The sequence below is a fragment of the Oncorhynchus mykiss genome, chromosome 20, assembly GCF_013265735.2.
Source record: "Oncorhynchus mykiss isolate Arlee chromosome 20, USDA_OmykA_1.1, whole genome shotgun sequence".
Lineage (NCBI taxonomy): Eukaryota > Metazoa > Chordata > Actinopteri > Salmoniformes > Salmonidae > Oncorhynchus > Oncorhynchus mykiss.
This window is the reverse complement of record NC_048584.1, coordinates 40,350,352-40,367,571: the sequence shown is the minus strand read 5'-3', so window position 1 is coordinate 40,367,571 and position 17,220 is coordinate 40,350,352. Positions and strand designations below refer to the sequence as shown.

The 17,220-nt window shown below is 41.8% G+C and overlaps 1 protein-coding gene across 5 annotated transcripts in view; it reads left to right on the top strand.

The window, feature by feature from the left end:
• Positions 1-10,332, top strand: part of LOC110499553 (ribosome-binding protein 1) — a 41,844-nt gene extending 31,512 nt beyond the window's left edge. For all 5 annotated transcript variants that reach the window (XM_036956342.1, XM_036956340.1, XM_036956338.1 and 2 more), the window contains 3 exons: positions 1,834-1,875; positions 1,950-2,285; positions 8,840-10,332. In XM_036956342.1, coding sequence (XP_036812237.1) covers positions 1,834-1,875; positions 1,950-2,285; positions 8,840-8,878 — 417 coding nt within the window. In that variant the 3' untranslated portion in view covers positions 8,879-10,332. The remainder of the gene's footprint in view (positions 1-1,833; positions 1,876-1,949; positions 2,286-8,839) is intronic.
• Positions 10,333-17,220: the final 6,888 nt, after the last annotated feature.

Genomic DNA, 17,220 nt, shown 5'->3' with positions numbered 1-17,220 from the left:
AAAAGAAATCTCCCAGGTTTCCAACAATTAAGTATATGATTTCAAAATGCACACCGTCTCCAGCTTAGATTGCAAGGTGGTGGGTGATGCGCTGATAGCCTGCCTACTGTATTGCCTATCCATTTAAAATAGGTGAATGGGGAGGATGCGCTTCAATCAGGAGTTGAACAATCCAAATAGTAGCAATAGAAAACATGGGATCCTTTAAAAAAATTGTGGCCATAAAATCTGTTTTGTTGCGCGCTTGGCTTATAAAAACATGTTTCACTCCAGCAGCAGCAACCGGCTGTTAGAGGAGCTACAGAGCTATACAAGGCTGTGTGTTTGATTTTTGTTTTGTTTACAGAACCAGTCTAATGTTTGGACACACCTACTCATTCCAGGGTTTTTCTTTATTTTTTTTACTATTTTCTACATTGTAGAATAATAGTGAAGGCATCAAAACTATGAAATAACACATATGGAATCATGTAGTAACCAAAAAAAGTGTTCAACAAATCAAAATATATTTGAGATTCTTCAAAGTAGCCACCCGTTGCCTTGACAGCTTTGCACACTCTTGGCATTCTCTCAACCAGCTTCATGAGGTAGTCACCTGGAATGCATTTCAATCAACAGGTGTGCCTAGTTAATTTGTGGAATTTCTTTCCTTAATGTTAATGCATTTGAGGCAATCAGTTGTTGTGAATAAGGTAGGGGTGGTATACAGAAGATAGCCCTATTTGGTTAAAAACCAAGTCCTGTTAAATGGCTTTATCCAAGAAGGAGAGTGATTGAGTGCTGCATCAGATGACTTGGCCTCCACCATCACCCGATCTCAATCCAATGGAGATGGTTTGGGATGAGTTGGACTGCAGAGTGAAGGAAAAGCAGCCAACAAGTGCTCAGCCTATGTGGGAACTCCTTCAAGACTGGAAAATCATTCCTCGTGAAGCTGGTTGACAGAATTCCAAGCGTGTGCAAAGCTGCCATTGAAGAATCCCAAATATAAAATGTATTTTGTTTTAACTCTTCTTTTTTGGGGTTACAACATGATTCTATATGGGTTATTTCATAGTTTTGATGTCTTCACTATTATTCTACAATGTAGAAAATAGTTTAAAAAATAAAGAAACCCATGAGTAGGTGTGGCCAAACTTTTGACTGATACTCTGTGTGTGATATATGCCGAACTAACGAACACACGAGAGCGGCCTAGCAACATGGGTATTCCTATGCTTCAGACATGGGTGTGTCACTGTCAACCTGGGTTGTTTCTCAAGTTCAAGAATGTTGTGAGGCCAGTGTCTTGACTTTGTCGGTGTTATTATTAATGTATTATTATTATTATAGGCGGTGTGTCCAGTCTGTCCAGTTCTCTACGTACGCAGCAGCTGCGTTTGTTTTAACCACCCAGTGTGTTGACTATCAGCTGCCCTAACCACAGCTTGGCTCACTCTCTATTCTAAGCATGATGACTCACTGCTTGGGTTTAGTTTTCCACTGTAGAGCCATTTTTTAATTTTTTTTTAAGTGATGCTTCTTATTGCCTGGTGTGGAGTGGTGCCTGCGTGGGTGTGTGCCTGCCTGCGTGGGTGTGTGCCTGCCTGCGTGCGTGGGTGGGTGGGTGCCTGCGTGGGTGGGTGGCTGTGTCTGCATGCGTGGGTGGCTGTGTCTGTGTGGGTGGGTGGCTGACTGTGCTGGTGCGCAAGTCATTACAAGCTCTTTAATAATTTTATCTATTTGTGTCTGTGGCAAGGGGGGGGGGGACACATCATCTGTGTCCAGCCACTTCTTCATCTTCTGACACTGTGTGTGTAATGCATTATATCCTAATGTTTTGTGCGTCTCAAGGTCCAGTCCCAGTTGAGTCAAACCACAGAGGAGTTTGAACAGGTACGTGCAACAGCCAATCGGAAGAGGGCAGCCTGACTTGTGTTTTTTTATTTTACATGATCTTGACCCCCCAGGCTCAGAAGACTGTAGAACTCCAGGCTCAGAAGACTGTAGAACTCCAGGCTCAGAAGACTGTAGAACTCCAGGCTCAGAAGACTGTAGAACTCCAGGCTCAGAAGACTGTAGAACTCCAGGCTCAGAAGACTGTAGAACTCCAGGCTCAGAAGACTGTAGAACTCCAGGCTCAGAAGACTGTAGAACTCCAGGCTCAGAAGACTGTAGAACTCCAGGCTCAGAAGACTGTAGAACTCCAGGCTCAGAAGACTGTAGAACTCCAGGCTCAGCTGGACATTCTGAAAGAGGCAGGAGACTCCCCACAGGCTGACACAGAGGACGTAGCCCAGCTAAAGGTACATGACCGTGGGCCACATTCAGCGGAATGTTCAAATCAAATACAATTTTATTTGTCACATGCACCGAATTCAACCTTACCGTGAAATACTTACAAGCCTTTAACAATGCAGTTTGAAGCAAAAGAGTTACTGAATAAAAGGGCGACAATAACGAGGCTATATACAGGGGGAGTCGATGTGCGGAGGCACAGGTTAGTTGAGAGAAAATTACTACTGAAAATGACCACCTGAATATAAACCGCACCCACTGAATTAAAAAAAAATATCTATTTTGTACATAAATAAGCCGCAGATGCCTACCGGTACATTGAAACAAATGAACTTTACACAGCCTTTAAACGAAACATGGCTTGTAACAAAAATTTTAAAAATGGCAGTAAACAGTAGCCTACCAAGAAAGTCATTGGTCACTATCTTCCTGCACTGAAACCACTGAAGTCATCTCCTTCGGTGTCTGAGTTGAATAGTCTCAGAATTGCTTCATCTGATGTTGGATCTCTGCCCTCTTCAACACGCAGCAGTCCAGCCTTTCGAAACCCGTTGATGATAGTGGATTTTTTTGACAATGCTCCACGCTGTCAGCAGCTCTATTTCCTTTTCCAACAGCCAGATCGATCGCCTTCAACTTGAAAGTTGCATCATATGCATTTCTTTGTGTCTTTGCCATGATGAGGGTGACAAAATGACTACCGTAAATCAGAATGATGGGAAGTTTGAGCGCGCTCGACTTACGTCACGTTATGTGACGGTGCTCAGTTTTTTGGCGGGAAAAATCCATAAATTAGCCACGCCATTGTATAAATCGCGAGGTTCAAAGTGAAGGGAAAAAAGTAGCGGCTTATAGTCCGGAAATTACGGTATGTATAAATAATAAACAGCGGGTAGCAGCAGTGTAAAAACATAGGAGGGGGGGGGGTGTCAATGTAAATAGTCTGGGTGGCCATTTTGGTTAATTGTTCAGCAGTCTTTTGTCTTGGGGGTAGAAGCTGTTACGGAGCCTTTTGGTCCTAGACTTGGTGCTCCGGTACCGCTTGCCGTGCGGTAGCAGAGAGAACAGTCTATGACTGGGGTGGATGGAGTCTTTGACATTTTTTAGGTCCTTCCTCTGACACCGCCTAGTATATAGGTCCTGGATGGCAGGATGCTTGGCCCGAGTGATGTACTGGGCCGTTTGCATTACCCTTACATTTAACCAAATGCCGAGCAGTTTTCATACCAGGCAGTGATGCAACCAGTCAGGATGCTCTCGATGGTGCAGCTGTAGAACTTTCTGAGGATCTGAAGACCCACGCCAAATCTTTTCAGTCTCCTGAGGGGGACTAGGCTTTGTCATGCCCTCTTCACAACTGTCTTGGTGTTTTTGGACCATGATAGTTTGGTGGTGATGTGGACACCAAGTTACTCTAGACCCGCTCCACCTCAGCCCCTTTTAATGGGCGCCTGTTCGGCCCTCCTTTTCCTATAATCCACCATCAGCTCCTTCGTCTTTTGTTGTCCTAGCAACACACTGCCAGGTCTCTGACCTCCTCCCTAGAGGCTGTCTCATCGTTGTCGGTGATCAGGACTACTGCAACGTTTGTCGTTAGCAAACTTAATGATGGTGTTGGAGTCGTGCCTGGCCGTGTAGTCATGAGTGAACAGGAGGTACAGGAGAGGACTAAGCACGCACCCCTGAGAGGCCCTCGTGTTGAGGATCAGTGTGGCGGATGTGTGTGTTACCTACCCTTACCACCTGGGGGCAGCCCGTCAGGAAGTCCAGGGTCCAGTTGCAGAGGGAGGTGTTTAGTCCCAGGGTCCTTAGTTTAGTGATGAGCTTTGTGGGCACTATGGTGTTGAACGCTGAGCTGTAGTCAAAGAACAGCATTCTCACATAGGTGTTCCTTTTGTCCAGGTGGGAAAGGGCAGTGTGGAGTGCGATTGCATCATCTGTGGATCTGTTGGGGCGGTATGCAAATTGGAGTGGGTCTAGGGTTTCCAGCATAATGGTGTTGTGAGCCACGACCAGTGTTTCAAAGCACTTCAAGGCTACCGATATGAGTGCTACGGGACACTAATCATTTAGGCAGGTTAACTCCGCTTTCTTGGGCACAGGGACTACGGTGATCTGTTTGAAGACATGTAGGTATTAGACTCGGTCAGGGAGAGGTTGAAATGTCAGTGAAGACATGTAGGTATTAGACTCGGTCAGGGAGGAGGTTGAAATGTCAGTGAAGACATGTAGGTATTAGACTCGGTCAGGGAGGAGGTTGAAATGTCAGTGAAGACATGTAGGTATTAGACTCGGTCAGGGAGGAGGTTGAAATGTCAGTGAAGACATGTAGGTATTAGACTCGGTCAGGGAGGAGGTTGAAATGTCAGTGAAGACATGTAGGTATTAGACTCGGTCAGGGAGGAGGTTGAAATGTCAGTGAAGACATGTAGGTATTAGACTCGGTCAGGGAGAGGTTGAAATGTCAGTGAAGACACTTGCCAGATGGTCCGTTCATGCTTTGAGTACACGTCCCGGTAATCTGTTTTGCCGCGCGGAATCAAGAGGATAGAATTATGGTCAGATTTGCCAAATGGAGGGAGAGCTTTGTTTGCGTCTCTGTATGTGGTGTAAAATTGTCTGGAATTGTTTTTCTGGTTGCACATGTGACATGCTGGTAGAAAATGGATTTAAGTTTGCCTGCATTAAAGTCCCCAGCCACTAGGAGCGCCGCTTCTAGTGGCTCTATTCGTTCATAAGAAACGGTAGCTGCGACATTATGTACAAAATGAATTACAAACGATGTGAGAAAAACAAAAAACAAAGTCCAAGCTGCCACCACAACTCCAGCAGCTCTTAAAGTTCACTCTGGAGCAGAATAACCACAACACTCTACAGGACTGCTCTAATGAGGCCAATCCGTCACGGCTTTATTACGCCAAGGTTGTGGGTTCAATTCCCACAGGCATCACAAAAACATACTAAAATAAAGTCGCTCTGAATGAATGTGTATGCTTAGTGGAATACCTTCGCTTGAACACCTAATACTGTTTAACTGCTGCATGGGTGTGGTTATAGGGCTGTTACACAACGGCGGTCACGAGTCATGACCGCAGTCAAATTCCACGTGACGGTAACTAGGCTTCTCCAAGCTCTGATGCTGCTGATGGTCATTAGTAGCCTACCAAACGGGATAGTTGCCTGGTAGTCGGCACTCTATTGTTCCTCTAATCACTCTGACATCAATGCAAATGTTTTAGAGAATCCCAACTCGTCATGAGAGCTCATGTTGCGTAACATTTCTATAGGCTATGCAATTGCGAGAGAAAACAGAAGTGATGGCCTCTTAATAAGAGGAGGATCCCATCAGCTGTCTATAGGCTAGGCATACTTTCTTTCTCAAATGTCCTAATATTAAGCACATTGCTTCTCTTTACAACAGGAGTATAGCCTATCTGGCTGGGATGAAAATGAACCACACACGGGGGGGAAAAGCCTCCTCCGTTTGCTATTTCAGTGCATAGATGACGTGTAATTTCTTCCCGCTGCCCCCGTTTCAATACAGGTGCACGATAATGGTCCATTCTACATCAAAACAAATTTCACACTGTGTGTGTGATTTTAGTATATATAAAGACAACTTTAAGAATAGTCTGATGGGTGACATTATTAGCCTATCACTTTTGCAACTTATTCAAATCATAGTCGCACACCTCATGTAGCCGATAGGCCTTTGTAGCACAACTGAAGTAGCCAAATAACTTTATTTTAAAACTTAAGCACATTAACCCGCTTTACACTCGGTGTTGAGCCTAACTGGCATGTTTTCCCGCGAGTTGATTGCATTTTGGAACATTCGCGCTTATATCCTACTGCCAGGTGTGCATTTTCAGTGCTTATAATGTGAATAAATGAGCTTAAAATGTTGAAATATTAGGCTAACGTTCTGATCTGTTGCATCAGCCTCATTTGTTTTTTAACAGTTTATTTTTTTATAATTTTTTTTCATGCGATTTGTTGTATTAATTTGAGATCTATCGCATCCCACAACGGTCCCAGACTGTTAGGAATATTTATTTCTCACACATATCATGTTTCTTTAGACCTGTCTAAAATCAATTATGTATTGTGAAGGTGTAGGTTATATTACATGGATTTATTGTGAAGGTGTAGACTATATTACATGAATTTATTGTGATGGTGTAGGCTATATTACATGGATTTATTGTGAAGGTGTAGACTATATTACATGGATTTATTGTGATGGTGTAGACTATATTACATGTATTTATTGTGATGGTGTAGGCTATATTACATGTATTTATTGTGATGGTGTAGACTATATTACATGTATTTATTGTGATGGTGTAGACTATATTACATGGATTTATTGTGATGGTGTAGGCTATATTACATGTATTTATTGTGATGGTGTAGACTATATTACATGGATTTATTGTGATGGTGTAGACTATATTACATGGATTTATTGTGATGGTGTAGACTATATTACATGAATTTATTGTGATGGTGTAGACTATATTACATGGATTTATTGTGATGGTGTAGGCTATATTACATGTATTTATTGTGATGGTGTAGACTATATTACATGGATTTATTGTGATGGTGTAGACTATATTACATGGATTTATTGTGATGGTGTAGACTATATTACATGGATTTATTGTGATGGTGTAGGTAGACTATATTACATGGATTTATTGTGATGGTGTAGGTAGACTATATTACATGGATTTATTGTGATGGTGTAGACTATATTACATGGATTTATTGTGATGGTGTAGACTATATTACATGGATTTATTGTGATGGTGTAGGTAGACTATATTACATGGATTTATTGTGATGGTGTAGGTAGACTATATTACATGGATTTATTGTGATGGTGTAGGTAGACTATATTACATGGATTTATTGTGATGGTGTAGACTATATTACATGGATTTATTGTGATGGTGTAGACTATATTACATGGATTTATTGTGGTGTAGGTAGACTATATTACATGGATTTATTGTGATGGTGTAGACTATATTACATGGATTTATTGTGATGGTGTAGACTATATTACATGGATTTATTGTGATGGTGTAGGCTATATTACATGGATTTATTGTGATGGTGTAGACTATATTACATGTATTTATTGTGATGGTGTAGACTATATTACATGAATTTATTGTGATGGTGTAGACTATATTACATGGATTTATTGTGATGGTGTAGACTATATTACATGCATTTATTGTGATGGTGTAGACTATATTACATGAATTTATTGTGATGGTGTAGACTATTACATGGATTTATTGTGATGGTGTAGACTATATTACATGGATTTATTGTGATGGTGTAGACTATATTACATGGATTTATTGTGATGGTGTAGGTAGACTATATTACATGAATTTATTGTGATGGTGTAGACTATATTACATGTATTTATTGTGATGGTGTAGGCTATATTACATGTATTTATTGTGATGGTGTAGACTATATTACATGGATTTATTGTGATGGTGTAGACTATATTACATGGATTTATTGTGATGGTGTAGGTAGACTATATTACATGGATTTATTGTGATGGTGTAGACTATATTACATGTATTTATTGTGATGGTGTAGACTATATTACATGAATTTATTGTGATGGTGTAGACTATATTACATGGATTTATTGTGATGGTGTAGACTATATTACATGGATTTATTGTGATGGTGTAGACTATATTACATGGATTTATTGTGATGGTGTAGACTATATTACATGAATTTATTGTGATGGTGTAGACTATTACATGGATTTATTGTGATGGTGTAGACTATATTACATGGATTTATTGTGAAGGTGTAGACTATATTACATGGATTTATTGTGATGGTGTAGACTATATTACATGAATTTATTGTGATGGTGTAGACTATATTACATGAATTTATTGTGATGGTGTAGACTATATTACATGAATTTATTGTGATGGTGTAGACTATATTACATGTATTTATTGTGATGGTGTAGGCTATATTACATGTATTTATTGTGATGGTGTAGACTATATTACATGGATTTATTGTGATGGTGTAGACTATTACATGAATTTATTGTGATGGTGTAGGTAGACTATATTACATGGATTTATTGTGACGGTGTAGGTAGACTATATTACATGGATTTATTGTGATGGTGTAGACTATATTACATGAATTTATTGTGATGGTGTAGACTATATTACATGGATTTATTGTGATGGTGTAGACTATATTACATGGATTAATTAGACTTTTTCAAATGTAGACATTCCAAAGGTCTGCATCAGTGGCTTGTGGGCGTGAAAGCTAGGAGATGCTAAACGTGTTTAAATGCCGGTCTCGTGGTAATTAACCGTTTAATTATGTTTGACGATCACTGGCTGACAATCTCATGGCCGCCACAGCCCTAGTTATGTAATTATTTAAAAAAAAAAAAAAAAAATTGTTGTCATGTCCATCAATGATTGATTTGATGAATTAATTGATTGGGTGTGGGTTGTAAATATTTTTTGTTTCTGTCTTTCAGGAAGAGAGTTCAGGACTGAAGGAAGGAACATCTGTGTGAGAGACTGAAGACGTGACACTTAAACATGATTATCATAGTTATGCATTCCAAAACTATTAGTTATTGTACTGTAGTAGTTGATTGCTGCAACTCCTATTAAATATTAAAAATCAAAGGGCCAGTTTCCCGGACGCTGATTTAAGCCTCTTCTGGAACTGAAATACATGCTCGGTGGAGAATCTCCCTTAAAGAAACGTGTTAGCCAGGGACTAGGCTTAATGTGTCTGGGGAAAACCGGCTCAAAATCTTTCTGGGTCGTTCCACCAATTCGGTGCCTTATCAAATGTGTAACTTGGTGGGGGGGATTTATTTTTTTTTTTTTTCCGTTCTGTCATAAAGAGAACATGTTCAACACAATAAAAAATGTTTTCCAATCTCGGTGGTAAATAAATAAAAAAAGTGCCAAATAAAGTAAACAAGGTTGGATTGTAAACAGATTTGACTTTAACAGGGTTGACAATTTTCATCTTAAATCAGCCTTTGTGACTGGGGGACTGGAACCTTGTTATGTGCAACAGGGAGGGGCAATTGAGGGGGGGGGGGGGGATGAAGATGAAAGTGTGAAACCATACCTAGCCTGTCTATATATGGATAACGGGTTTTGCTCAACCAACTCCGTTTTCCACCACAAAACACCAGAAAATGTTTTGTGGTGGAAAAATGCAGAGTTTTTTTAGCACTTTAGCAATTCTTATTCATATAACAAAAATTAACTCGGTGGTCTTACTAAAGGGTGTTTCATTGAAATTATAACAGGCTTTTAAAATTCAACATGGGTGTAGAATTCATTACTTAAAATGTCAAAGGGATGCGAAACTCACTCATTTCGTGGAACGACTGATCTGTTGCTGCAATTCCCGTTGATCTAGGATGAGGAGAAAAGATACTACGCTGCAAGCAGAACGTTGAAGACCAACATACATTCATCAACGATTCTGGCCATGTCAGAAGTTATATACCTAAGACTAGCTCTGGTCCAGGGCATTAGTGCGCGTGACTTCACTATGCCCTGTATCGATATTGACCACACTAACGCCCTGGACTAGAGCTAACCTACTCTGCCTTATAGTCACAATGAAATCTCCCTCCCCAGAGTCCACAGTGTTAAAAGGGAGAACGATTGTGTGTGTTTTGTTTTAAACGTACATCAACCTGTGCAATTACTTTGTGCACCCTATTCTCCTATATTGAACACTACTTTTGACCAGAGCACTATAGGGAAACCTTATGGGCCCTGGTCAAAAGAAGTGTACTATATAGAGAGAAGATAGGGTGCAGCTTTGTGTCTTTTGTAACTGGTTGGATGAAAGATGGGGGAAGAAGTTAAGGTACACAGGACGGCTGCAATACGTTGAGTGCCTCCTTCAGTACTGTGTTATACAGTAGCTGGCTGCCAACACAAAATGTATGAATTTGATAAAGAATAAAACTACAATGTAGCTATTGTGCTATGACTCGTGCCTGAACCTGTTGATGATTTTTTTTTAAAACCAAGGATTGATGTAACAAACCACGGATGTGTTCCAGAAAGCAGGATTATTACATGGCCCAGCTAACTGATAGTCAAGTGATATGTGTGCTGTTTTATCAGGTAAAAAAAAAGTTTGTATATTAGTTGTCGTTTCAATTTTAAAGTTGAGATTTCTTAAGACTAAAAGCAGTTTTGGAAAGTTAGCTGGCTAACTTGTTGACCAAGAATTCTGTGACAACCCCCACCCCCACCCATGAGTAACAAACTGGGAATGTAGAAAACATATGAAAGAATCCAGAGGGCCGGGCAGATGTTTAATTTGACAGATTACTCCGGTAGCACTCAGTTTCAAAACGTTTTCTTATTGAACAGGACCCAGGATATGCAGTGAGGCGCTCGCATGTGGGCAGACTGCCGATCTGGGTGGTGGCCATGCGGGCCAGCTTCACGCCCTCCTCGATTATTATACACCGAACTAAATTATAGTGTTGGTTTCATGAACTGAAATAAAAGTTCCCCCCCCAACATTTTTTTCCAGCGGCACAAAAAAGCTTGTCTCTCAATTTGAAGCTGATTTTAAACAGCATGATCATTACACAGGTGCACCTTGTGCTTGGGACTATAGAGCAGTTTTATCACACAACACGATGCCGCAGATGTCTCAAGTTTTTGAGGAAGCTTGTAATTTGCATGCTGAATTGTTGAATTTATAACCTTGATATAGGCTGAAGTTAGCAAATCGTACATGATGCTAAAAATGGGAAATTACACTTCAGTATTGGCTTTGCCTACCCATGCAGTTTAGATATTAATAAATAACTTAAGCTTTATAATATGTAATGGTGCCGGAGGAGATGGTTGCTGTTCTACGATCCCCTAACCTATTGTGTTTTTTCCACATTATTTGTACCTTATTTTATACATCTACAAGCATTTCGCTACACTCTCATTATCATCTGCTAACCATGTGTATGTGACCGATTTTGATAATGTTTCTGCCACCTTTTTTTATGACCGAAAAAGAGCTTCTAGATATCAGGACAGCGATTACTCACCCCGTACTGGAGGAATACTTTTTATTTAACAAGTCGGACGGGAAGGATTTACTTCAGACACCCGACAAGGTCCTCGTCATTCGCAGGAGAAAGAGACCGATATCAGAGACGAAGTTCTGGTTGCCTTGTAAAGATCCGACGGCGAGTGGGTAATCTCCCTTTAGTGGCCGGGGACTTTAATGCAGGGAAACTTAAATCCGTTTTACCTCATTTCTACCAGTATGTTACACATGCAACCTGAGGAGGAAAAACTCCAGACCAACTATACAAAGCTCTCCCTCACCCTCCATTTAGCAAATCTGACCATAATTATATCCTTCTGATTCCTGCTTACAAGTAAAACCTAAAGCAGGAAGCACCAGTGACTCGGTCAATTAAAAAGGTGGTCAGATGAAGCAGATGCTAAGCTACAGGACTGTTTAGCTAGCACAGGCTGGAATATGTTCCGGGATTCTTCCGATGGCATTGGGTACACCACATCAGTCACTGGCTTCATCAATAAGTGCATTGATGACATCGTACATACCCCAACCAGAAACCATGGATTACAGGCAACATCCACACTGAGCTAAAGGCTAGAGCTGCCACATTCAAGGAGCGGGACTCTAACCCTGCAGCTTATAAGAAATCCCCCTATTCCCTCCGACGAACCATCAAACAGGCATAGCATCAATACAGGACTAAGATTGAATTGTACTACACCGACTCCAACGCTCGTCAGATGTGGCAGGTTTGCAAGCTATTACAGACTACAAAGGGAATCACAGCTGCGAGCTGCCCAGTGACATGAGCCAACCAGACGAGCTAAATTACTTCTATGCACACTTCGAGGCAAGTAACACTGAAACATGCTTGAGAGCATCAGCTGTTCCGCACGACTGTGTGATCACCCTCTCCGTAGCCGATGGGATTAAGATCTTTAAACATGTCAACATTCACAAGGCTGCGGGGCCAGACGGATTACCAGGACGTGTTCTCTGAGCATGCGCTGACCAACTGTCAAGTGTCTTGTCACTCACATTTTCAACCTGTCCCTGACTGAGTCTGTAATACCAACATGTTTCAAGCAGACCACCGTAGTCCCTGTGCCCAAGATCTTTAACGATTCAATCATATCGACAGCATTCTTGCGCAAAATATAACGCAGCATCATCTGGATATGTATTTTGCAAAAGTTCAACATTCACCTGCTGTCAAGCCGTCTGCCCATACAGTTTGACGCATACGCTCGATAAAATCCAACGTACGCACCACACTGAAAGCACTGCAACACAATGCTGATTGGAAATGAATGTAATTCTGGTGTACTAAAATGCAATGACTGTCGGTGTGATCGAAGCGTAAGGTAAACCGCCTAAATGACTACCGACCCGTAGCACTCACGTCTGTAGCCATGAAGTGCTTGGAAAGGCGGGTCATGGCTCACATCAACACCATTATCCCAGAATCCATAGACCCACTCCAATTTGCATACCGCCCCAACAGATCCACAGATGATGCAATCTCTATTACACTCAACATTGCCCTTTCCCGCCTGGACAAAAGGAACACCTATGTGAGAATGCTATTCATTGACTACAGCTCAGCGATCAACACCATAGTGCCCTCAAAGCTCATCACTAAGCTAAGGTCCCTGGGATTAAACACCTCCCTCTGCAACTGGATCCAGGACTTTCTGACGGGCCACCCCCAGGTGGTAAGGGTAGGTAACAATACATCTGCTACGCTGATCCTCAACACGGTGCCCCCTCAGGGGTGCGTGCTCAGTCCCCTCTTGTACTCCCTGTCCACTCATGACTGCATGGCCAGGCACGACTCGTATTAGCTAACACTCATCAAGTTTGTTGTGTCATCGGAACAGCCTGATCACCAACAACGATTAGACAGCCTATAGGGAGGAGGTCAGAGAACTGGCAGTGTGGTGCCAGGACAACAACCTCTCCCTCAACGTGATCAAGACAAAGTAGATGATTGTGGACTACAAGAAAAGGAGGACCGAGCACGCCCCCATTCTCATCGATGGGGCTGTAGTGGAGCAGGTTGAGAGCTTCAAGTTTCTTGGACTCCACATCATCAACAAACTAACATGGTCCAAGCACACCAAGACAGTTGTGAAGAGGGCACGACAAAACTTATTCCCCCTCAGGAGACTGAAAACATTTAGCATGGGTCCTCAGATCCTCATAAGGTTCTACAGCTGCACCATCGAGAGCATCCTGACTGGTTGTATCACTGCCTGGTATGGCAACTGCTCGGCCTCCGACCGCAAGGCACTACAGAGGGTAGTGCGTGTACGGACCAGTACGTCAGAGGAAGGCCCTAAAAATTGTCAAAGACTTCACCCAAGTCATAGACTGTTCTCTCTGCTACCGCATGGCAAGCGGTACTGGAGCGCCAAGTCCAAAGGACTTCTTAACAGCTTCTACCACCAAGCCATAAGATTCCCGAACAGCTAATATTGTGGAAATTCAATACTGAGAGAGACTTTGTCATTTCTTCAAACAATCATTATTTAATATTGATTCATTATTGTAATAATGAAACCGTCAGCCCAACAGTCTTGACTGACTGTTAGGATGAGAGCCTTCCCTTTACAGACAATGCACAGTTTATTTAGCTAATACCCAGAGTGCTTGATTCCACCCTTACCATATAGATTGGGAGGTACCATAAGCCACTTTGGGCTCAACCTGCACCTGGTGTTATCTTTTATTTCTTTTATTTCACCTTTATTTAACCAGGTAGGCTAGTTGAGAACACCTTTATTTAACCAGGTAGGCCAGTTGAGAACACCTTTATTTAACCAGGTAGGCTAGTTGAGAACACCTTTATTTAACCAGGTAGGCCAGTTGAGAACACCTTTATTTAACCAGGTAGGCTAGTTGAGAACACCTTTATTTAACCAGGTAGGCTAGTTGAGAACACCTTTATTTAACCAGGTAGGCCAGTTGAGAACACCTTTATTTAACCAGGTAGGCAAGTTGAGAACAAGTTCTCATTTACAATTGCGACCTGGCCAAGATAAAGCAAAGCAGTTCGTCACGTACAACAACACAGAGTTACACATGGAGTAAGACAAACATACAGTCAATAATACAGTAGAAACAAGTCTATATACAATGAGGTGAGATAAGGGAGGTAAAGGCAAAAAAAAAGGCCATGGTGGCAAAGTAAATACAATATAGCAAGTAAAACACTGGAATGGTAGATTTGCAGTGGAAGAATGTGCAAGGTAGAGATAGAAATAATGGGGGTGCAAAAGAGCTAAATAATTAAATACAGTAGGGGGAGAGGTAGTTGTTTGGGCAAAATTTTAGATGGGTTATGTACATGTGCAGTAATCTGTGAGCTGCTCTGACAGCTGGTGCTTGAAGCTAGTGAGGGGGATAAGTGTTTCCAGTTTCAGAGATTTTTGCAGTTCGTTCCAGTCATTGGCAGCAGAGAACTGGAAGGCGAGGCGGCCAAAGTAAGAATTGGTTTTGGGGGTGACCAGTGAGATATACCTGCTGGAGCGCGTGCTACAGGTGGGTGATGCTATGGTGACCAGCGAGGTGAGATAAGTTGGGACTTTACCTAGCAAGGTCTTGTAGATGACCTGGAGCCAGTGGGTTTGGCGACGAGTATGAAGCGAGGGCCAGTCAACGAGAGCGTACAGGTCGCAGTGGTGGGTAGTATATGGGGCTTTGGTGACAAAACGGATGGCACTGTGATAGACCGCATCCAATTTATTGAGTAGAGTGTTGGAGGCTATTTTGTAAATGACGTCGCCGAAGTCGAGGATCAGCAGGATGGTCAGTTTTACAAGGGTATGTTTGGCAGCATGAGTGAAGGAGGCTTTGTTTGCGAAATAGGAAGCCAATTCTAGATGTAACTTCGGATGTTCGATGTGAGTCTGGAAGGAGAGTTTACAGTCTAACCAGACACCTAGGTATTTGTAGTTGTCCACATATTCTAAGACAGAACCGTCCAGAGTAGTGATGTTGGACGGGCGGGCAGGTGCAGGCAGCGATCGGTTGAAGAGCATGCATTTAAGAGCAATTGGAGGCCACGGAAGGAGAGTTGTATGGCACTGAAGCTCGTCTGGAGGGTTGTTAACACAAAGTCCAAAGAAGGGCCAGAAGTATACCGAATGGTGTCGTGTGCGTAGAGGTGGATCAGAGACTCAGCAGCAGCAAGAGCGACATCATTGATGTATACAGAGAAGAGAGTCGGTCCAAGAATTGAACCCTGTGGCACCCCCATAGAGACTGTCAGAGGCCCGGACAACAGGCCCTCCGATTTGACACACTGAACTCTATATCTTAACCCCCCACCCTGGCCTAATTTCCCAGATGCCAGGATATCTGAGGACCATTGAGGCCTTTGTTCTACTCTTCTATCCTGGCTAAACATACACCATATAGTGTCTATGGAATGCAGGCTCAATCAGACCGGAGTATGTATCATAGAATGTGGCTGTTTCATTTTTTTTATCACAAGACATCATTCTATTGTCAGCTTCTAGTAAAATCCATGTCCTCGACATGTCCCGTTGTGTGCAGGAAGCTATAGTGGACACCATAAAACTCAGCATTAGCAGGACAGAAATATCTCACTGGTTGTTTAGTAAATAATTATTACATATCCAATAAATAAGGTGAATACATAATTTTTCCCCCTCACACTAATCATAGGGCTACCCAGACCCCTCTTTTTACACTGCTGCTACTCTCTGTTTATTATCTATGCATAGTCACTTTAACTCTACCTACATGTACATATTACCTCAATTACCTCGCCTATCCGGTGCCCTCGCACATTGACTCGGTACCAGTCCCCCCCTGTATATAGCCTCCACATTGACTCTGTACCAGTCCCCCCCTGTATATAGCCTCCACATTGACTCTGTACCAGAACCCCATGTATATAACCTCCACATTGACTCGGTACCGGTACCAGCTGTATATAGCCTCCACATTGACTCAGTACCGGTACCCCCTGTATATAGCCTCCACATTGACTCGGTACCGGTACCCCCTGTATATAGCCTCCAAATTGACTGTACCGGTACCCCCTGTATACAGCCTCTCTATTGTTATGTTACTCCTGCTGTTTAATTATTTGTTACTTTTATTTTCTTATTTTTTTTAGTTAACCCTTCTTTTTCTTAAAACTAATAAAATAAAACTAATAAAGGCCTCTAAGTAAGCATTTCACTGTAAAGTGTAACCTGTTGTTTTTGGCGTATTTGACGACTAAAATGTGATGTGTACAGAGGTAACCAAGACAACGCCAGACATTTAACATTCTCCTTGCAGGAGGATATTACGCTGGCAGCACAATCACAGATTTTTTTTCCCCCGCCCTCAAAACATAATTCCACTTGTAAAGACATAGTAATCTTTGGGAATATACACTGAGTAGACAAAACATTAAGAACACCGGTCTCTTTGCTTGACATGGACTGACCACGGTGGGAATTGGATGTACTTTCATTCGTAATATTTTATTATTTATACCAGCATTTATGATACGTTTTAACAAATACTGGTATGTTGAAAAGCTAGTGTGTATTATTTAAAGAAATATACTAACCAATAAAAATGTATAAATACCATTTGTTATTGGAGTTACTCATTAAGAGTCTGTATAATTTAAATTGGTTTTGTGCCGGCCAACTGGTTTAATACTGTGGCTCCGTTCTCCGCCCACTCCGTTCACTGCAATGCAATACTGTCGAACATCACAACTTAAAACGTGTTGTTTGCTAAGGATGGTGTATTCTGTTTCTTAAATAGGCTACTTCTAAGTTAACATATCTAAGTCACTGTGTGAAC